General features: G+C 39.3%; 1 protein-coding gene across 1 annotated transcript in view; it reads left to right on the top strand.

Moving 5' to 3' along the window:
• Window positions 1–546: 546 nt before the first annotated feature.
• Window positions 547–22,330, top strand: part of MTA3 (metastasis associated 1 family member 3) — a 138,001-nt gene continuing 116,217 nt past the window's right edge. Inside the window, exons 1-3 of the mRNA XM_074163119.1 lie at window positions 547–618; window positions 2,836–2,903; window positions 4,789–4,882. Coding sequence (XP_074019220.1) covers window positions 591–618; window positions 2,836–2,903; window positions 4,789–4,882 — 190 coding nt within the window. The 5' untranslated portion in view covers window positions 547–590. The remainder of the gene's footprint in view (window positions 619–2,835; window positions 2,904–4,788; window positions 4,883–22,330) is intronic.

Here is a 22,330-nt window from a genome sequence, read left to right as displayed (position 1 = left end):
ATTGCTAGGAGTTTCCTCAGTGGGGGAGAGAGCCCTCGGCTGCAGGGGACAAAGCGGCGCCGGGGGCGGGGGGAGGAAGCGGAGGAGAGATGGAAGGCACAGCCGCCCGCTTCTTCCAAGGCAGCGCCGGACTCCCGAGTTTTGGGACAAAGCGGCGGGAGCCCGCGAAACGTGGCGAGCTGCGGGGCAGGGTGGGCAGCCCTCGCTGGGAGGTAAGGCACCGGCCGGGGCCGCCGGGCACCCCCACCTCCCCCGGGAACGCCCGCCCCTCCTCGGGCCGCCCCACCTGCGGCCGGGCCCCCTGCCTCCGACCCGCCCCGGGGCCGGTGCGCGGGGGGAGGGAGAGGGGGAGGGAAGCGGTGGGGGCGGTTGTTTAACCCCTTCCCCGCCGGGCGGCTCCGGAAACGGCCGAGGCGGCGGCCCCGTGAGGCGCGGCGCTGTGTCCTGTGCCCGGGCGGGGAGGGGTGGCGCAGGGTGGGGGCGAGCGTAGGGCGGGGGGGCCGCGGGAGCCGCTCCCTCCTTGCCCAGCCCGGCCCGGCAGAGGCGGCAGCAGGAGGAGGAGGAGGAGGAGGAGGGCGCAGAGCACAGACATGGCGGCCAACATGTACCGAGTGGGAGGTATGTGGGGACGGGGCAGTGCTCGGCCCGGCTCCGAGGGCCACTGCGCCCGGCAGCGGGGACAGGGCCTGGCCGGGGGGGCCCCACGGAGCCGCGGGCTGTGCGCACCGCGGCGGGGTGAAGAGAGGCGCACCGGCCCCCTTCGCCTGCCGCGGTCAGCGCCATGGACCCCAGCGGGGCGGCCAGGCCCGGGCGGCCGGCGGGAGGCGGCAGCAGACCCCGGCAAAGGGGCCGCCGGGCCCTCCGCGGGGCGGAGGGGGAGGACGCAGGTTCCTCCCCCGCCAGCCCTGCGCGCCGGGTGGGAGGCCGGCCCCCACCGCCGAGGTAGGGGAAGGGCAGCGCCGCCCTCCGCGGGGAAGAGGGGGGGGGGAGCCGTGCCGTCGGCTGCCTGCCGCCACTCACAGCGGGCCGGGCACGGCCTCCCTTCGCGCTTCGCCGGCGAAGGGGCCGCCCGGCGCCCCCCGCCGACCCCCCAACCCCGGCGCAGCGCGCTGGCCCGGCTGCGAGGCGAGCGAGTGGCGGCCTACCGGGGGTGTGCGCCCCCGGGCCGGGGGCCTGCCACGGCACAGCGCAGCCGCTGCTGCGGCCTGGCGGGCCCGGGCGGCCGGCGCCCCCCCTCGAGGGGTGCCCGTCGGCGCTTCCCTCCCTGCCGTTCCCGTGCCCCGGCTCCTTCCCATTAACGGCGGAGTTTTTCTGCGGCTTCCCTCGTCTGCCGGGGATAAATAATAAATCCGGCTGTGTACCCGGGGGGATTTCTGTCAGCTTTCCTGCTTTACCGACGTGACCCCGGCGGAGTGCAGTGATAACTGCAGTGACTGCTTGGCGCCGGGGGGGCACAAAAGGGGCCACATCGGCGGTAAAAAACACGGCAGACGTTTCTCTTCCCACACCGCAGCCTAGCGAAATAGACACCGGTAACTTTCCGCTGCCTTCCCTTGCGGAGCGAACATGGCTGTGTTCCTAGTGCTGCGGCTCAGGTGCACCCGCTCAAGTTGGGTTTTTCAAGTACCTGGTGCTCAAAACCGGCTTGTCTCCTCCTCTCTCCTCAGCAGCCTGAAGTGAGAGGGAAGATGCAAGGAAATGAGGGGTGCTAGTCGTTAGTTTGACTCTCTTTCTGCCTCTGTCTTGAGATGTGCTGATGCATCCACAAATCGTCCATCTGCATCCTCCTTCATTAGGGCATTTAGACTGTAATCCCATCAGCCTTTACTCATGAAAGTAATCCTGCTCTGAGCAGCGCTGTTGAAATCTGGGCAGGGTTTGCTTCTTAGGACATCAGTTCTCAGTTTTTTCGTTGTGATCTTAATAAGCAATTGTGAACGATATCTACAGATCGTATTCTTTCTTTAGAGCTAAATGGTCTACCTGAGGCTCTATTTCAGTGTAATCTAGCGTGAGAGCATTGCAGAAGAGTTTTATACGTCATTATGGTCCCTCCACTCAATCTTTTTAAATAAAGTTTGCATAGTGCAGAAGTCAAATGCGAAGTGTGGCTGCCATTTGACAGGTACATTTTCATTTGATGAAAACAAGTTTTGAGAAAAACATGAAAGGAAATGCGCCGTTTATCAATTCTTTTTATGTTACATGGGAGCAACTTTCAGGGCATGAGTAAACTTCCATATATTCTATGAAAATGGTTTTGTATTAATGATGCCGTAAGACACTTTTCCCTGGAAGAACCTCGCTAACCTCATGACTCTTACTGCTTAATATAGTTCATATGTTACCAAATGGAGATGACAACAAAAGCAAGTATCATAAAATGTACATCACTCATTTGGACACCTGTACTATCACACCACCTGATAATAACTGTGAGGTAGCATATTTTACAGAAATATTTATCTCCATAGTATAGAAACTCACTAAAGCACTCGATTCTTAAATCTTTCCTGATCGATCATGAGAAATGGCTGCTTTTATATCAAGATTTATGATGTGTGTGGATTACTGAATTAGAACATAAGTTCCAGCACAAGACACTTAACTTTATTTCGGCATGATTGCTGAAGCACGTGTAGTGCAGTTATAACCAGATTTTAGAAACAAATCATGTTAAGTCTCAGTATAGAAATACTTGGCTGCCTTAGCATTTGCTAAGAAATCTCAGATTTTTACAGCTTCTAGGTTTAGAAGAAAAAATTTTACACTAATAATGATATGCTTTTATATGTTACTTTTTGACATTTCAATATATTTCCTTTTTCATTGCAGATTATGTTTATTTTGAAAATTCTTCCAGCAATCCATATCTCATCAGGAGAATTGAAGAACTTAACAAGGTACACAAGTATCTACGATTCTTGCTTAACCTTTGAAACAGCCAGTAGTGCACTTAAAAAAAAAAAAAAAAAAAAGATTTCTATTGTGGTAGAATTTTCTGGGGTTTTTTTTGTACTTTATTGAGATTTGTCATGTATTTGGTGTATGTTTCAGTTACTGAAATCTTGCTATGTGATATCCTGTAATTATGCCCTGTTACTTAAGGAAACATCCAGTTGATCGTTCCTGGTGAACAGGAGTACTCTGCTTTAAAAATTTCCAAACGAGTCCTTTGAGTGCTTGAGGAAGTGAATGAATTTAATTCTCTGTATGGCGATGACACTGTGAATCCATCTGGAATGATAACGATCACGTAATCTGTCTGCTTTTGGATGTATGTGTAAAGAGCTAGTAGGTATCAGTAAGACTTTGCGGTGATCAAATAACATAATATGTGACTTCTGTGGCTGTTTATTGCTCTGCTTATTGGCAGCTGTGAATGAAGGATGAGCTTCTGAATAGAAAGAGACTGTATTCTCTATCTTTATCATGAGTGTATTTTTATGAAGAATGGAGGCTTTTCAGAGTGTCACTTTGGGGAAAGCATGATTACTTTTCTTCGTTTTTGTACTACTAAGAATGGTGTAGGATTTTTATTTTTAGCGTGGCATATTTTTACTATTCCATCAAGCAGTATTAAAGCTTACTGATAGATTATGCCAAAAGTTAATGATCAAAATGCGTATTGTGATGTAAATATGATAAAGATTTTTTTTTCCTGTGGTTAGAAAGTAAATTTAAAAATTGGTGACCTGCAAACGTTCTTTTTCTTGTTAATGGAACATAAACACTACTCCATAGCAGGCATCAACCACATTACCTGTTAGTGCTGTCCACCACAACATCCACTGAACTTGTGCATGACAAATCATTTTGGACTTTTATTGGAGAAAAATATTTTTTATTTACAGTAATTGAAGTGATTCCAATCATGTTCTGAATGTAATGTCTATTATCTTTAAACTGCAGTGTTGTAATTTAATCTTGCTCGTGGATGATCAGAGCAGAGTCATGTATTGATTTTTTTTTTTTTTTTTTTTTAAGAGAGTTTTGAGGATATAGTCCAGATATCTTAATTGTGAATTATGTGCTTTCATGTGTTAAAGGTATTGAGCAAACATGGAGATGTTATGGAAATATGTAATGAAATGTTATCATTTTACCAGAGATAAGATGCTTTCTTTTCTTTTTGGTAAGAAACTTCATCAAAATATGATACTCTTCAGTGCCACGTCTTGAGTTTTAAATAAATAACTCAAGATAATGAACTAATGTTGTACTTTTCATAGCAAGAAAGTGTACAGTTCTTCAAATATTAGTAGATTCTTTACGTTGTCAGGTTCTTTAGCCTGATTCCTGTAATGCATCATGAAAACAAATGTGAACTAAATAGCTCTTTTGTCTTACGAGCTGCAGTGAATTTTCAAATAAACCATGCTATATTAAATATAACTGAAATATTACATTAAATATCTGGAAAAAAGCCAGAGTACTTTGAAATACTCATTTCTGTCTAAAGCTGAGTTGTGAAGAAATGTTCAGAAGCTTCTAATATTTCGTAAGGATTCTCATGTTAACATGATACTGGCATTGCGTCTCTAAAGAGCTGCATAATATATGGATTCTTAGCACTCCATACTTATAATCGGTACTGCTACCTGATCTGAAATTGATGTTGGCCCGTGTCAGGAAGTTTTTACTTATTTGGGTAGTTCTGTTGATATCAACCTGACTGACCATGCGAAAACTACTAATATGAGGGAAAACTGCAAGCAGAGGGCATTTAATTTGTATTACTCAGCTGAGGAAGGATGCATTCTGACTTGATTTATCTTTCTTTTGTAGACTGCCAATGGAAATGTGGAAGCAAAAGTGGTATGTTTTTACAGGCGAAGAGATATTTCCAACAGCCTTATAATGCTTGCAGATAAGCATGCTAGTAAGTAGATTGTATAGGGCATTTTTTTCTCTCCGTCGCAGCCTGTTCAATTTCTGCAGCTACTTAAAACTGCATTTCTTTGGTGTGTGAATATATATTAGGCATTAATTAATATCCAGTTAGATGCTTAGCATTATCTGATAGTGGTCCTGCTCCTAGTAGTTGCTTCCGGGACTTAAGTTAAACTGTATTGAAGTGGTTGAAAGTCTCCATTTGAAAAAAAAAATATATTTTTTCCTCTGGAAGATACAGCTATGTATTTATTTTTTTTTAATGTCAAAAGTAAATCTTGGGTGTAAGTCTGTTTAAGCTTAAGAGCGTTCATAAGGATTTTATTTGACTTTTTTGAGTTAGACATAAATGTGTATTGCTTAATGTAAGGAATGAAATGTATCACTGGAGACTGAAAATCACTGGAAATTATAAAATAGCTGTTATGTGCATTTATGCTAAATGTAGATATTAATCAGTAAAACAGTAGTAAACATCATCTCATTCATTTTTCAGAAAAGCAACAAGTTGTAATAGGGGAAAAAAGTCCCATTTTCATCAGGATCTTAATTTTTTTTTGGTAGCTGCCATTTGGTCTCCAACTGAAATACAATATTTTTCCGTAACTTTATAATTAAAAATATAACTCTGAAGAGAAATACAGAACCTAAAAACCTGAGATGTTTCAGAAAATAGTTATTTGCAAAGTACTGAGCTCATGTTTGTAAATAACAGAAGTGTTTAAATATGTCAATATCTGGTAAATTTCTTGCCATATACTGTTAAATAACAATTTGATTATAAATTATACTGGAGTTTTCAAAACTAATATGTAAATAAATGATGTAAGGTTTATAAATCTCTGTTCTCTAATTTATTGGGATGAATCTCTTTAAAGACGTTACTTCATGCCATATTTTGTGTGCAGATATGTGATGGAGTAATTAGACGCTTAAAAAAATACCGAAGAATTTGTTTAATGTCAAGTTCTGATAATTTTACTCATTCAAGTACCGTTAGTGAAGAGAAACATCCTAGAGAAGTGGAGGTGATTTGAGTACATAGTGTTAAGTACTAGCGTGGTTTTTAAAGAAAGAAGGTACATCTTGCTTATGTTCTAAAGGAATGATTTATTTAAATGTTTTTCTAATGTGGTTGGCTACACTTTATAATTATTGGTGACTTATTTTATGGCAGTCTGCCCCCACAATCGCTACAGCCTCTTGAGTTCTTCCTTATGAAATGTGTAGAAACAAGATAACTTTTAGTGAGCTTAACTAAGCACATTTCCAGCACATATTTTTATTTTTCTTTTCTAATGGAGGAGGCAGGGAAGGATGAAAAGGATAATGATTTTAGTGCAACTACTTTTTTATTTATTTATTCACTTGTTTTTTAAAACATGAATGTTGTAAATTTTTTTTGTTGGCTTATGTTTTAGAAGAGGGTGTGTTAGTTCTGTGGGCATCATTCAATCTGGAAAGGTGAATAAATTTTTTCTATTTCATTTGTGAGTGTTACATTGCCATTTTGTCAGCACTCTGATTGTAAAGCACTTGTTGACGGTCTGTTGCTCTTCGACTATAGCATACTAGAGGTTTACTGGTGTCAGTAGAAGTACTGTGGAATCTTCCATCATGTTTTCTCTATTGAGATTCTCTTGTTTTCTGGTGAGAAAATAGAAATGTGTTTTCTAGCTGATTCAACAAGCGTCTTGGAATGCTTCTGTCTCACACGTCGTAATTCTTCTAACCCAGTGTTCTTACAGATTCTGTTTTCTCTGTACATAATGTTTTCTTTCTGACTAATATGTGGAATCTGTATAGCTAAGTTATCTTATGAGATATATGTTACAGTTACAGGGGACAGCACATAGTGAAGGATTGCTCGCCTGGATCTTCGTACAGCTCATACAGCAGATGTAGTTAAATGTCAAATCAACTTAAATGTTTTGATTCTGGAATAACAGAGTGTTCTGTTTAAAAATATGATGTATGTAAACAAAATATTTGTATATTTATGAATTGAATGTTTTGGGAATGTTTTACATAGCTAAACATGTTGATGCTTCAACATTTCTACCTGTTTTGTTATAAAATAAACGGTAAAAGATAAGAGTTTCTTACAGAATGGAAATTCTAGTTCAGTCACTGGTTACTCCAGTGTATGTGTCTAGAGAAGTCTTTTAAGTATAAGATCTGCTTGCTACTTTCTAATGACATTTTTATATTGCTAGCAATTTTTTTTTTTCTTTCTGATAAGTGAAAACTGTCCTGAATAATGCACTTTTGAAGATTTTTGGCAGGTGGGGATTGGGTTGTTTTTTTTTGGGTGACACTTCAATTTCTGAAGGTTGCATTTTGTGATGTAGGTATGGTCCCATTTAATAAGAAAAGAAAATAGTTCCGTAAGAAAATATTTTAGAACTTCAAGAAATTTTCAATAACTTGGAAAGGTTTCAGAAAATTTCAAAGAATGTTTGGGAAAAATAGAATGAAGTAGATCTAGTAGATCACTGGTAAAGAGTCAATATACTGGGTTTTGGGTTTGCTTGTTTGTTTGTTTATTGCCTACAAAAAAGTTTCAGGATAAAAAAAAGAATGTGGGGGGAAGCAGGAGCAGGAATCAACTTTTCCTCAGGCCATTCTACAATACTTGGGTACAGAGGAGTTCCCTTGATTTCAAAGCATCTGACACTAATCTGTGAGGAAATTGCATTTCCTCTGTTTTTTCTCTAGTGTTTCTGGTGAAGTTAATTAATGAGCATTTTTATTGGTCTACCAGCATCATGTATGATGTCAGTGTAGATCTGGGAACAGTTCTGTAAGCTGACTGTAGCCATTGAAATTCAGGGGTTTGGAAGGTTTTGTAGGCCCTTGAAGACATTACATTTTTCTCCCTTCAATTTCTGTAACTATAAAATAGAGCCTATGATAAGACCAGCTTGAAAGCCGAAGCAAAATACCGGCCGAGGTCAGCTTGTTGATCCTATGCAGCCTCCTGAGCGGAGCAGGGACTTCCGTTGGAGTGCATCACCCACCAGCTCTTGGGTTGTAGCCATTACCATAGGGTCACTGCGAGGGGGTCGTTCCTTTCTTCGTGCAGCGGAGTAAGGCTTACTTTATGGGGAAAAAAAGGAAAAGAGATTAATAGAAGACAGCAGGCAGTACAGGAGCTATTTCGCAACAGATGACTGAAGTATGTAAGCAAATGAACTTGGAGAAGGAATAAAAACACTCAGCTTGTTAAAATGGGTGAAGCAAATGGAAAGCGGTGGCATAGAGATATTTTCTAACCAAACGGTGCGATTGAAAGAGAAATTGCCCATTGTACCTGGATCTACAAAATTTAGATGATCCTACATCTGAAGTGGAGTTGATGTAAATATTTCAGGACAAGGTTTTAATAGCTGGAGAGGGGGGAGTATACTAGTTCTGTACCAGCACTGGGTTTGAGTTACAGTGAAGGGCTCAACTTCTGTATTTCCTTTTTTTTTTTTGTGACAGATTTACATACTGTTACTCTTTTGAAGCTGAGTAGAGTTGCCTGAGTGCATGATGCCATTTTTTACACTTCCTTACATTTTAAATTCTTTCTTTGGTCGTGTGCTATCAGGTACTAGTATGTCTGAAGTAATTCTCTTAGCAACTCCTCAAACAACTTTTGCCTGGTCAACCCCCTGGGGAGGATATAAAAAAATTTCCTTTCGTCAGCGGCTTTTGTCTTCTGATTTTGTCTTCTGGGCCGATGGTAAAGCCCATGCACTACGTATTTTTTCTCGTTAACAAAATTGATGCTCTTGTGAATGAGATAGGAGTCAATTTAAAAACAAATCTGAGGTATATTGGTTTCAGTGACTGAGAGATCAAAGGTAAAGTGGAGATTTTTCTAGATTACAGAAGCTGTAGTCAAAACCTCCTTTTTTCATTCTCTGTTATTCTGTAGAGATCACTTACTGGCTTTACTTCTCATAGTTGCACTTTTTTTATGACTTAGCCTTTGGCTCTTGAACAGTCATGTTTCATGTCACGTTGCTTTGCAAAATGGCGTTTCTACTACAGGATTTTTGTACACGATAGATTTCTAGGAAGAAAGGAAGAGTTGTGTTAGTGATCTAGTGATCCCTGTTGAACAGTTGGAGTCTGTACTCACTTCTGCCCTTGGTATGACACTGATGTATTACTGTGATCAGAAACAAATCAAGTATTCTCTCTGTACTTTAGTTTCTTTATCTGTTAAGTAATGCTCTTATTAGCAGTTCTTATTAAGGTTGGTGAAAAAATATTTAATACACCAATACATTTTTATAGCTCCCATTAAAAGATCTCAAAGCTCCTTACAAATAATTTGCCTAAAAACTAGTTTATTTTGTATATTAATATCAGGAAAATTCCAACAGTCCTGGAAATGGTTTGATCTTAAACAGCAGTTTTGCTGTGTTTATGGAGTTCCCTTATATAAAGGTGCTTTGTATTTGTGGAAAAAAAACCCAATTATTTTGTTGTTGTCAATCTACGTTAGCATCATAATAATTGCCAAACGTTCCAGATGCATCCAAGAGAATGAAACTGTTAATATTCCGTCTGATTTTTGGGAAGCATTTTATTTCAGTAGAGCCACAAGGTAGCAGGTAGCCTAGAAGATGACAAGAAAATGAGTAATGTAGATTACTCTTTAATATTCCCAAAGATATACAAAACTGAAATGTGAATTCCTTTCATGTTTTATCAGTTTTTTTAATATATGATTGCTGTTACACAGTGGTATTCTTAATACTCAATTCCAGGAAAAACACATGAGAGTTTTTCCTGCCCTCTTCAACAATCGAAGAAATACAACTTGGAAAGTTTCATTTTTCAGTACTTTTCTCAAGTTTACATAGAACTAAAACAGAAATAGGGCAATTCAGCTATTCAGTCCATCAGAAAAAAACCCTGTGTGTGTGTGAAGACCCTTGGGGTTCAGTAGAAGAGCTCCAGAGTAAAATGCCTAAAATGCTATGTGGTGTTCAGTGGTCTTTTCTCTTAGTCACATATTTGACTCAGTATAATTCAAAACATTTATAAGCTAGTATTACTGGGTTATTTTTGTCCAGTCAGATGATAACACAATCAAAAACTTGGTGTTACGTTTTTTGTCACGGTTCTTTTTCATCATAGTAGCTCTTGTACATCAAACTAGAAAGCTGTTATTTAGAAAGAATATAATGTTTCTTTAAGTACAATCCCTTTTCTGAAAAATCACTTTTAAGGTGAGATACTCGTCCTTTTATTAATTCAAATCATATGTCTTAGCATAGAATGTGTCTTTTGACTGGAGATCTTACTTGAAACCTTAAATTGGCCTTTTTTGGTCCCATTAGTTCCCTTGAATACTTGTTGTTTCCACAGCCTGTGTTTGGTTAGAAGCACCTTTGGTCAAATGAATATGAGAGACACATGCTAATTCTTCCATTACATATGATCCATTTTCTCCACCTTCGTAATTTTAAATTTTTTAATGATTCATACTTTTTTTTTTTTTTATAAACATGGTGAATGCTTATATTGTTGTATTCCTCCATGCAACTTCCAGGGAATTAATTTAGACAGATTATTCACTTTACTGGTAGTGCTAGCAGAGAATGACATCCATCCTCCAGGAAAGGATGCTCAGAGGCACAGAGAGTTCTTAGTTACTCTTTCAAGGGAATTGAAGTTTAAAGAGCTGCCTGTTTAGCGAGTGGTCCTTTGAATGAAAAGATCATTGTATTGCATTGGTCTTGATACAAATAAAACAGAAACAAACTTTTGGGTCTTGCTTATGGTCATATGGGTGAAAAAAAACCCCAAAACATTTAGAGCGTGAGTTCAATTGATTTGTCCCTCTTGCAGTAGTGCGTAAGTGGCTCTTCTGTGGAATTTATTGGCTTTCAGTTGTAGTTTAATCCCAGCCAGCAGCTAGAAACTCACAGCCGCTTGCTCACTTTTCCCAGCTTGGGTGGGGGAGAGAACTGGAAGAGTAAAAGTGAGGAAAAAAAACCCTTGTGGATTGAGACAAATACAGTTTAAGGGGTAAAGCAAAAGCTGTGCATGCAGGCAAAGCAAAACAAGAATTAATTCCCTGCTTCCCATGAGCAGGCAAGTGTTCAGCCTTCTCCAGCAAAGAGGGCTCCAGCACATGTGACAGTTACTTGGGAGGACAAACACCATCACTCCGAACGTGCCGCTGCCATGCAGTGCTATACCAGCTGCTAACGAAATGAAACTGTGACACTTTCAGAAGATTTTCTGTTAGGTTACAGTTCATTTTTTAATTGCACTTGTTGAGAAGGCCTCTTTGCTGCTTGCTGTTAAGAAAACAAATCTGTTGATACTACTCTATGATGAAGGATACAATTTTTCTGGGAGGGAAGGGAGGTAAGGAGTGGAAAGGCAGAGCTGGGAATCAAAGATAGGAGAATCTCTTGGATCATTTATAAGGAAGAAGGTGGCTTGGCTGCTAGATATGCCCAAGGAGTGGGTGAGCAGACTTGTGTAACTGGTTCAGTTACCTTCCTAATCTCAAGGTTTCTGTAAATATAAACCAGTGTTTGTTTGCAGCTTAGTGTCCCTGGCCCTGTCATCTATGTCCACCCACTTCTCCCCCCCACCCCCACCCCTTCACCCTGGCTGAGTACCCAAGAATTAGGAGAAAATTATTTTTGACCTCATGTATCTGCCCTCTTTTCAGAAGATCATTGGTTTAGAAGATCATAGGGTTTGCTTTGAAGATGGGGTAGTGAACAGAGACAAAAACAAATATAGTAAGCCAGGGAAGTTCAGGAGAATGAATTCCAACGGCTCTTTTGCTTGAGACTGGAATTTTACATGTTATACTTATTTACAGTCAACTAGTAGAGACATGTAAACTAAGCACTAGCAAATTCAAGTATGTTATGTTGCTCCTGGGGATCCTCAAGTCTGTGATGTGGGTGAGACACACCCTAGGAGGAACATTTAAGGATGATATAGACAACAAATTCTTTAATCAGTGGCTGAGTAGCTTTTATGCTAAGGTATTTTTATATTACTGTAACTATCGCTTTCACTGAAAATGAGTTTGAGGAATAGGATTGGCCTTTTTCATGAGGAAGACATGACCTTTTTGATCTCCTGAGACAAGGGAACATTAAGTTTTCCCTCATTTACCCAAGAGAATGCCTTCAGATGTAATTTATTTGGAGAGGGGGAAAAAATTCAGAAATTGCTGAAATAGAGCAAGCCTTGTCCAAAATTGCATCCTTGTCACCAAGGAGAAACTTGTCTCAAGGCTCCCAATTATCCTTTTCAAGGGCACTTTGGGTAGTCTCGTAAATTATGTGTTTTGTTCATTTGATTTTTGTGTAAGAACTGCATACTTGTAAATTTTTTTTTCTCTCAATGGCACAAGCAATAAAGAAGCAGTAATGAGGAGCTTTTTGCTTCTGACCATCTCTGTGTTTTCTTTCTGTGAATGACATTTTAGCATTAGGAGTTAACAGTAGTGTATATTGTCTCATTAACAAGTTTACTGTCAGCTCTAAGTATCTCGTGGAATTGTGAACTGCTGTGGCCATTCAGGCTCTATCTTTGCTGTAGAATGTCTTGTTTGATTGTGAGTGTTAATGATCTTCTTTTAATGGTGTGGGTGGATTTCCAACTAAGGAAATAATTTTAGGAGTTCTTAGCTCTGATGGAAAACTTGAGTAAATACACTTGTTTTCGCCTGAGTATATGTGATCTGGTTTGGGTATGTAGGATTTTGCACATACAAAAATATTGCAGTTAGTTTGCATAACTGCCTCTAAATTTTTGCATGAACTAGCATACTAGCTAATAATGGCTAGTTTCATCTTTTGACCTCTTAAGAATAGATTTTTAATTTTAGGCAGTCACACCTAGATTTTTTTAAATTCAAAAACCTTATTTTCTGAACGTTTAATTTAAAAGGCTCGAACACATTGCTGCCAGTCTCTGTGAATATGAAAACACACTAAAACCAAAATCTGGATGGACTCTGAGCTTGCTGTGGAAAGCTGTAAAATATCAGTTCATATTTACGCTTGAAACTGTTTGATAGATATTTGAAATTCAGCTCTTTATTTTTATTGCTTAATTACTGAAATTAATTATTTAGTATGTTTCCTCACTAGGGAGGGAGTCAGTGGGGTACAAAAGGTGGCACTTCTTTGAGCTCTACTCACAAAATAAATGCTTCACATTTTGAGTTGGAAGGAGACAGCATTTGCAGAAATGAAAACTACCAAAGCATTTTGTGTTCTCTGTTTCCCTGTGTTCCTTAGGATTCATTTCCCTGTGGTAAAGTTTAAATACACTCATCAGTATTACTGTATTTCTTGTTCTGGGTTCTTTTGATTTGAGGAAAAAATGTGTTGGTCATCTCTCAGCTGCTAACTTTCTTGCCTCCTTAATGTTTGTTAATTGTGCAGTCCAGTGATCCTACACCGTTTTCTTGATGGCCTCCAAAATACTAGTAGCATTTCAATTGGTATTGTTGATCATAATTTTTTGTGTCATGATGATAAATAGGATGTTTTGCACCTCCTAGATTTCCATAATCTCAGATGGTTCTACTTTTCTTTTTTTCTTGCCTCGTAATTTTAAATGATTCTTCCCACTTTCTCCCCAGTGCACCCACACTGTACTAAAGCACCTGAGGCATAAATTTAAGACTACAAAAACATTGCTGGGTTATCTCTATCTGTAAAGCTCCAATTAGAGATGCATTTTACATCTTCAGAGAGTTCTCTGATAGTCTAATTGAATCAGTAGTTTATATCACTTACAAATCTGAATGATGTAAACTCACTATTAATATAGAAAGCTTTTTCCCATCATGCAGTGGCAGGTAAATGTATGAATCGGGGGTCAGGCCTGATGGTTTAAAGGCTTACTAGCGATAATTCTTGAACATCTATGTCATGCAGTGGAATGATGTCTGCAGTAGTTGTCCTCAGTAGTACTCGTGCATCCCTGTAACTTCACACATGATGACAGAGATGGAACTTACTAGCTTGGGCAAAGCACTGTGTGAGAATGAATGTAGGGCTTCCTACCCAAGTTGATTCATGCAGTGCTGAGTATATATGGTGTGAGGTATTATGGAAAAGGTAGAAGTATCAGATAAGATTAATAACTAAAGTACTTCTGTGATTTGTCTGTAAACTCTTTTTCTGTTAAACGTAGCCTGCATCTATAACAGGATATGGGCTCAAAGTTCTGTATATATTGAGTTTGACATGCGCCAAACCTCATGGGGTATCAGAGTGGGTGGCTGGAATCGCTGTGCTCTTTGGCGATGTCATTTGTCTGTTTGATCAATACTTTGTTTTTCACCTCAGCTACAGTTTGTAACCCTATCTGAGCAAGGGAAGATTTGTAGTGTGGACCTGCTTTAATTCTAATTTTGGCGTGCTGCACAAGCGCTTCTACAAAGATCCTTGCAGAGAGATGTTTTGTACTAACATAGAGTACATCACTCCCATGAGCAAAACAAGTTTGAGTGGTAAAAAGTGCAATTTTTTTTTTCAGTAAAAGCCTGTTCTACTTTATCAAATTTCTAAAAGACTTCGGGGAGCTAAGTAGTTCGTTTTGACAGTCACCCACTGTCTGAATCCAAAACTTGTTTGCAGATTTCTCCCGGTATGTAAGATGTCTTCTCTGTGCAGCTTGAGTGGTTGCTGGGCTGTGCACAGAGCGCTGTATGTGCACACATCCAGAGGTTATGTAAGTACGGGTGCGTTTTCTACTGGTACAACGGGTTAAGCGTCTATGAAAAACCAGCACAACTAAATTAGCAATCTTCCCATTTTTGATACGCTAACTGATAAATTTTGATTTGTCTCTTCTTGCTTCTGTGAAGGATTGTGACAGTGATATGCAGCGCTGAAGAGAGTCATGTTTCAGTTTCCTGTATTAAAAGTGCAGCCTTGTTTTGGCTTAAACCAGTGCAGAAATTGTTAGTGTTGGCAGGGTCAGTGACCTGTAACCTAGTCCTACAGGGTACTGTGGCCCTTTACTATGTGACAGTTTCTTTAGGCCAGATCCTTTGATTGATGCTGCTGTCAGTAGTGAAATCCTGATGCTATTATTCTCAGTAGGGCCTCAATGAGCCAAGGACTTAGTTGCCAAGAAAAAGGACTTTGATATATGGACAGCTTTTATATTTATTTTTGCCTTCAAAGGGTGACTGGCTTCGTATACTTTCATACCACTCTTCCCTTTTTTCCTGTTTTTATTATTTTTTCTTAATAAAAGGGAAAAAAACCTGGATCAGAATACCGAGTATTCAACATGTATGAAAAGAATAAATGATGATTTTTGATATTTGACTTAATACTATAACAAACATGGTATTTGAATGTGTTGTCTACAAAAGAAAGTACTGAGAATACTTGGTTTACTTGACCTTTATTTCCGTTTATTTAAAGAAAAATAACAAAAATGGCATATGTATTAAAGATTTGACTAGTTAATACAATGTGATGTTTATTCTTATGCTGTTCTGTTTGTTTTTCCCCCACCAGCATCAGAATTAATTTATTGAAAGTTTTTAATAATTTCAAGTGATACATATATTCATATCTCTTTACACTTTCTCATTTCAAGTACATAGTTCCCATTAATTAGAATGTTAAGATCTCTGTACATGCATCAAGGAAATAATATACCTTGGAAGATGTATCTCTAGCATAGCTGAAGATGGAAAAAAAATGAACTTTTAAGTCTTGCACAAACCTTCAGAGTGAATGAACTCCTCTTCCTGCTTGTCTTGTCAGGTCTATAAACAGATACCGTGCAGGCATTGAGCAGACTTTGTCTTGGATAACATTCTTCTCATTTTAAAATCCTGTACATAGAGTTTTAATGTGTTTTGGTTAAGTTTATTCAAGAACAGGATATACAAATCTTTTTCTTTCTTTTTTTTTTTTTTCCTACTACTTCTTTCCTCCCTGCAAAAAATGAAGCAAAATTCAGCCTTCTGGAAGGAGATACTCTAGAAGTAAATAATTTGTATTTTATAAGCAGAATCATATGCCATTCTGAGTGTAGGGGTAGGAAAGTGCTTGTACAATCTGTGCCTTTTTGTCTCTGCCAACAAATTTTTAAAAGCTGTTCTGCTCTTGAGGATGTGAATTGTATGTTAGAAAAGCATCTCTGAAGCTCTGTGGTTATCATTGTCACGCAGTGAAAGAAAATGCCAGCATAGATCTTAAAAGCAGACTCTGGGTTCTTACAAAAACTTAAGATGATTTTTGGTGTCCTTAGTTCTCGACATGATTTTATCCTTTTAAAAATATTTACACTGCATTTTATTAAGGAGAGGCAACTATACAACTTGTTAACTAACTAGGTCAGGCACACCTGTTGCCTGTTCTAAAGGAAAGACCATCTTGTTTTAACAAGTTACTATTGAGCAGGAGATCTGTATAGAAATGGTGAAAATCCAAATGATGGGAAAAGTTAATAGCATCAGTCTCATGAAAATGGAAGATCTAGATCTCCTTTTTCTCAAAATCGAGTCTAATAATTATTCATGCAGGTTACATGGCATTTTTGCAGATAGCCTTTGTATTTCTTGAGCCATATGATAGATCTAAAAAATGATTTTTTGGGCAGTGTCAGGTTCCCATGTGCACTTTTGCTCTGTAGGGTCGCCTGCCAGCTGGGATTTGAGGGTAGAATTTACTAAAACTTTACACATTCTTTCCCACCACAGCTCTAAACACATTTACACTTTGGAAAAGTTACTAATTGGCTTCTGATTCAGCTGATGAGCTGGATACCAGTAATTGGACATTGTAAATATTCATCATGTTGCAAATAGCTGTGTCTGTGGCACAATTTTGATTCTGCTGCTTGCTGCTACTAATGAGCTGCATAAAAAAACACTGCAGAGGACTGTTGCTCTACACATGCTGCAGTTCATACAGGTGTATGCAAGACCAAACACATTTTAGCCCTGTAACAGGATATTTTCTTGTTTGGAAGAGTTTGCATTTGAATAGGTGAGATAGAAACCAGGTAAGAGGGAGAGAGGGGGGAAAAAAATCTAGTTTAGATTTTTGATAGAGAATTGCCAGCTCTTTCATAATTGCCTGCATGACATTGTTTTCATACTTCTGTGGGACCCTTCTGTTCTACAGTGTTGTCATGAACTAGTTTGCAGTGCTGAATGATAGGATGAAAAAACTAGCATACTTCCTCTTGTATTTATTCATGTCACATTTAATTTATTAAGAAATATTTATTAACATAGCACATCATGATTTGTGCTACTTAGGAAGGTAATCCTTCCCTGGCTTCCACCCACAAGTTCATTGCTCTCAAAAATCCCTAAAACCAGTTATCCAAAAAACCCACCTATCAAGTTTTGGAAGGTGGAGTTTTCTGGTAATGAAAACTGTGCTAGGTTTCATTAAATATTTTTGCTACAGTTATAGTTATAAATAGTTATAGATAGTTACCCAGTTGCTTATAACTGACTGTCATCCTGGGAATTGTTATTATTGTAACATGCTACTTGGAATTACTCAAAAACACCCTTTTGCATGATTTTAGAAATAATTTTTATTATCGGAGAGTAGTTGTGGCATATTAGTTCTTAATAGTTGTGCAGTATAATTATTTTTGGTTTGTGGCCTCCTTTAGAAGAATAATGATGAGGTGGTGTGGGAGGGAGGATTACCTGGAAAATTGTGTAAGAAAACTGGATAACCCCACAAAGGCCATGTGTTATCCAATAGGAATTAAAAGTACACTTGTTCCCTATAAACATAACCAATCGGTCTTTTTTCCTGCCTGCAGAATTGCTCCGATTCATGCTGTAGATAGTAATATGCTTTCTAAACGACTCACAATCCATACAAATTGTGCTTTAGATTTTTAATCCTGTCTGACAGTAACAGCGAATATCAAATGGTTATGTATTCTAACAGCCAACTGAACATTGTACTAACAGACGTGGTGTAAGTAAAGCTAATTAATTCAGCTTTGGTAAACACTTTCTCAGTCAAATTGACAGTATAACCTCACATAGTCTAGCTCACAAAGTTGATTAAACTGCTTTACTAGGGGCTTAAATATCACAACTTAGTACAACGCAACGTGTGGGAAGAAGCCTCATGCAGATGAGCAAGTTGTCCAACTGCCTACCTAAGAGAGCTCTTCATTCACAGTCTGAATAGAGTTGTTCAGATGTTTAGACTTAATGTTTATCTTTTTTACTTATTTTGGCAGTAAATATATTTACTCCCTCTCCCTCAAAAACCTGTATTTATAATTCTTACTGCTGTAGCATCTAACTGCCAAATGCACACTTGATGTTTTTGCCACAGCCAGCTAAGCTTAAAAAGAGACTTATATGCAGCCATCTTTCCTTTGATGTGTGGCAAACTTGCTGCTGTTCAGCATTTGTGGCTTTTTATCTGAAGTTTTTAAAATATGTTGGTGATACCTGTGATGTATATAGTTTTTGGGCTGAGTATAGAAGAAAAAGATATATAGGGAAGGAAAAAAGTTCAGAAACTACTTTGACAGTAAGGCTTAGTGGCATTCTGTGAACTGAAATTTACACTGATCTAATACGATTTTAAAGGTATTTTAACAAATTAGTGAAACTGCTGTAACTCCACAAATTGTAGTAGTGATTTAAATCTCTCCATCTAAGCTTGCATAAGCCGGATGCAGCTAAGCTGAGATATGGTTTCAAAATTGGAAGCAATTAAGAGGTAGGAAGTTAATGCACCTCAGTTTATGGTTACACTACTGATTTGATTCAGCATCGTTCCATGCTGCTGTTGAAAGGAGTGGTCTTGGTTTCATGTCTTCCCAGTTTAAATCTCTTATTCCTGATTCTTTTTCCTTTGTGCCAGCACTAACATTTTTTGTAGGCACACCAGGCCGAGGAACTGGAATTGATCTGGATTAAGGGACAATTAGGTGAATAAAAGACTAATTGCATGGTCTTAGTCCTAGGGGGCAGTGGTTATGGGTTCATACTGTGTGTGGAGTCCCACAGGGATCTCTATGGGGACCTGTCTTGATCAGTGATCTGGAGCAGCTGTTGTGGTGCACTCTCATCACATTTACAGGTGACACCATACTGGGGGGAATGCCCAGGTGATACGCTTGAGGGAAGGGCTGGTAGTCGGGTATTCCTAGAAAGCAGGAGAAATGGGTTATCGAGAACCTGAAGATACTCAGCAGAGACAAATGCCAAGTCTTGCACCTGGGAAGGACGAGCCCTGGCAGGGATTCAGGCTGAGAACAGAGGGGCTTGGGCAAGTGGTTCTGGAGGAAGGGCCCTGGGGATGCTGGCAGTCAGCGAGGCCCTGGCAACAAAGTTGGCCAGCAGCATCCTGGACTGTATCACCAGGCACATAGCCAGTAGATTAAGGCAAGTAATAACCCCCCAATTATTCAGCACTTGTTGCATCACATCTAAGTACTGCATCCAGTTTTAGGCCCCTAATACAGGGAAGTTGCTGATAAATTGAAGCAAGTTCAGCAGATGCCACAATGTGGGCACTTGCCTTGCAAGGAGAGGCTGCAGGAATTGAGCCTGTTCAGCTTGGAGAAGAGGCGAACTCACAGTGCCTGCGGGGAGGTTATGGAGAAACATGAATTGGGTTCTTTGCAGTGACTAAATTGAAACAGGAGCGATTCAGATTAGATATAAGGAAAAGCTTTGCCACCATGATTGGGTTGCTGGAGGGGTTATGTGGTCTCTGTCCTCACAGGTTTTCAAGACCCAACTGAATAAAATGCTGAGTAACCTGGGCTGACCTCACAGCTGAGTCTACTTTGAGGAGGAGTTTGTATTAGAGACCTTCCTGCTTCCAGCCTGAACTACTCTGTGTTTCCATGGCTCTCTGATCCAGCCAACCTCTAGCTGAAAAAAACAGTCAGCGGTTTGGTGGCAATAGAGGGAGAATTTTCTTCTTCCTTTTAAAACTGAAGATTTACTCCATCTCCCTGAAGATAGACTTCAGTGTTTAAACTAATCTCTCTTACTTTCTGTTGCAGTAGACGAGAGGAGCACATGGGTTACTTTGACTTAGTTAAGGAAGAGTAATATGTTAGAGGAATTTAACTTGTTTGATAGCTGATGCTTAACCATAGAATGGTTTGAGTCACATTTAAACCTTTAAGTGCCTTTCAGGATTTATTTTAGCTATTTTTAAACCACTTTATATTAAATGGGTCTATTGTGTTTCTAGACACTTGCCCTAAGTTTATTTTCATTTTAGTTGTAAAAACAAGCAGTTCTTCCTCGTGGCAAGCTTGAGTCATCACATTACTTAACTATAAACAAAAACACTATACGAAATCTAGGTGGCGTGGACAGTTGTCTCTTATTCTCACACTCACTAAGAACAACACCATTTTCTACCAGTGAATCCCACAAATTAAATTGAAGAGGGGAAAAAAGAGTTTATCACATTTTTAAAAGTAGCAATGTGTATGTAAAATGAGTGAGAATTATGTATGGTTTCTTCCCAGTATTAATTGCTTGCTTGTCAGTTAAGTCTTAGTTATGTCAGTGGGAAAACGGGAAAGGGTGAGTCTGCAGCGCTGCCACAGAATGGCTCACCAAATCACTATGCTTTGCAGGATCAAAGTAAGTGTGTACAATTGCTGATTAGAAAGCCCACGTATAATAAATAGACCTAAAGCTTTAAAACCTCACTGGAGATGTCTGCTTTTGCTCTCCAACAAGCCAGCATTACCTTAAACTTCGTCCTAGGCCTAAAGGGGATTGTGTCGTTTTCAAAACTGATTGTATTCATCTCTGTAGTCATACCTGAGACTTTCAACATATTTTTAAGCTGAAAAATTTTAAATTGAATTTTGTTTTCTCTCTAATCTTGGAATGATAAAGCAATATGTCATCACCATACCGCTCTGTTAAAATACTTGCTTGGTCTGTGCCATTGCTCTATTTCTCTTCCTGAAAATGTGCTTAGCTTAGTGCTACTTTATGATTTCCTATAGGTACTTTCCATTTCACTTCTTTTGACAGGAATAACCTCTCAAATTAAATTCCACGTATGTTGCTAATCTGAGTCAAAGAGGTGAAGAGATCTCTAAAAGTACTGGAAGTTCTTCACTGCTTTTCTTCTAATAGGTGTTAAGGCCTGATCTGTGCAAAAAAACAGCTTCAAAAGCTGGTTCGAAAGCAGCTATGTTGAGATGCAGAATGCTTTCTATTGCCATCAAGCAAATTGGTTTTCTCACTTTGTGCTATCCAGTGTTTCCTTCCTAGGTACAGGTTTGTGTACTGCTGAGGCAAGCTATTACTTGTATTTAAATGATAATACTACTGGTAGCATTGTTTTTATATTAGAACACTGAAGAGGAAAATAGTAAAATTATCCTGGTGATAAATTATATTGTGTTGAGTAGAACTGTTCTGTGGCTGGCCGTGGTTTGTTCTACTTATTGAGCTTCAGATCATCATGAGTAACACATGTATGTTTCCTTTCTAAAAATGAAACAATGTAACTTTCCCTGTTGTATGTCTAGGTTTGGAGTGTTTTAATAGATAGATTTAATTTCAGCTTCAGGCTCCTGGATCAACACTTTCTTGGCTTATGTAAGATTAGTACAATAAATATATGGGCAAAATGTCGGGGTTTTTTAATTATTATTATTATTTTTTAATTTAAATTGTTACTCTGAGGGAGCTATTAGATACTTTAATATAGGTGTCTAAAGCTGTTTAAAACTCTGGAATATCGTTTCTGGATTCCTGCAGTCACTTTAAAATGGCACGTATTCTCCTGTGTTTTGTGCCACATCTGCAGTCAGATGTTTTGGATATGCCAGTCTAAAGTGGCCCCAGACACCTGTGTTTGGATGCCTAAATTGCTTTCTAATGGAGTGGTTTTTGTCAGCTGTTTTCAGATGGTTATAAGACAAGATTACCTTGCTTTAATGTTTTTCATGAAGGAGAGAGGAAATAAATAGCCAACTGAGAACTTTGGACCTGTAGAGTAGTACAAGCAGTACATTTATTTTTTTAAAAAAAAACCCCAATAAAGCAAGCACTGGCATGTCTTGGTATCTTAAGAAATATTAACGCTTGAACTTTGAAATACAAATGTAGCTTGTAATGGTCATTTACTGTAATAAACAATTGTAGCTATTAATTGCTTGAAACACAAACCTTTTAGCATTAATTTATGCTTTTTGCTTTAATTACCTGCTTAATTAAAAATGTGCTTTGCCTTTGCACAGAATTTTTTTTTTTTTAAATCTTGATTTATTTTTAGTATTATAGATGCCAGAGTAATTCTGAGCTAAGTTGTGGTATGACTTGAACCTGTACATGTGTCAGGTGAGGCTGTGGGGTGTCAGGTGAGACTAGGGGAGTCTTGTTTTCATTTTTGTTTTTCTTATTCTATTTTCCCACAAAACATGCCAAAACGAGGAA

The sequence above is a fragment of the Numenius arquata genome, chromosome 2, assembly GCF_964106895.1.
Source record: "Numenius arquata chromosome 2, bNumArq3.hap1.1, whole genome shotgun sequence".
Classification (NCBI taxonomy): domain Eukaryota; kingdom Metazoa; phylum Chordata; class Aves; order Charadriiformes; family Scolopacidae; genus Numenius; species Numenius arquata.
This window is presented reverse-complemented; position numbering and strand designations above follow the sequence as displayed.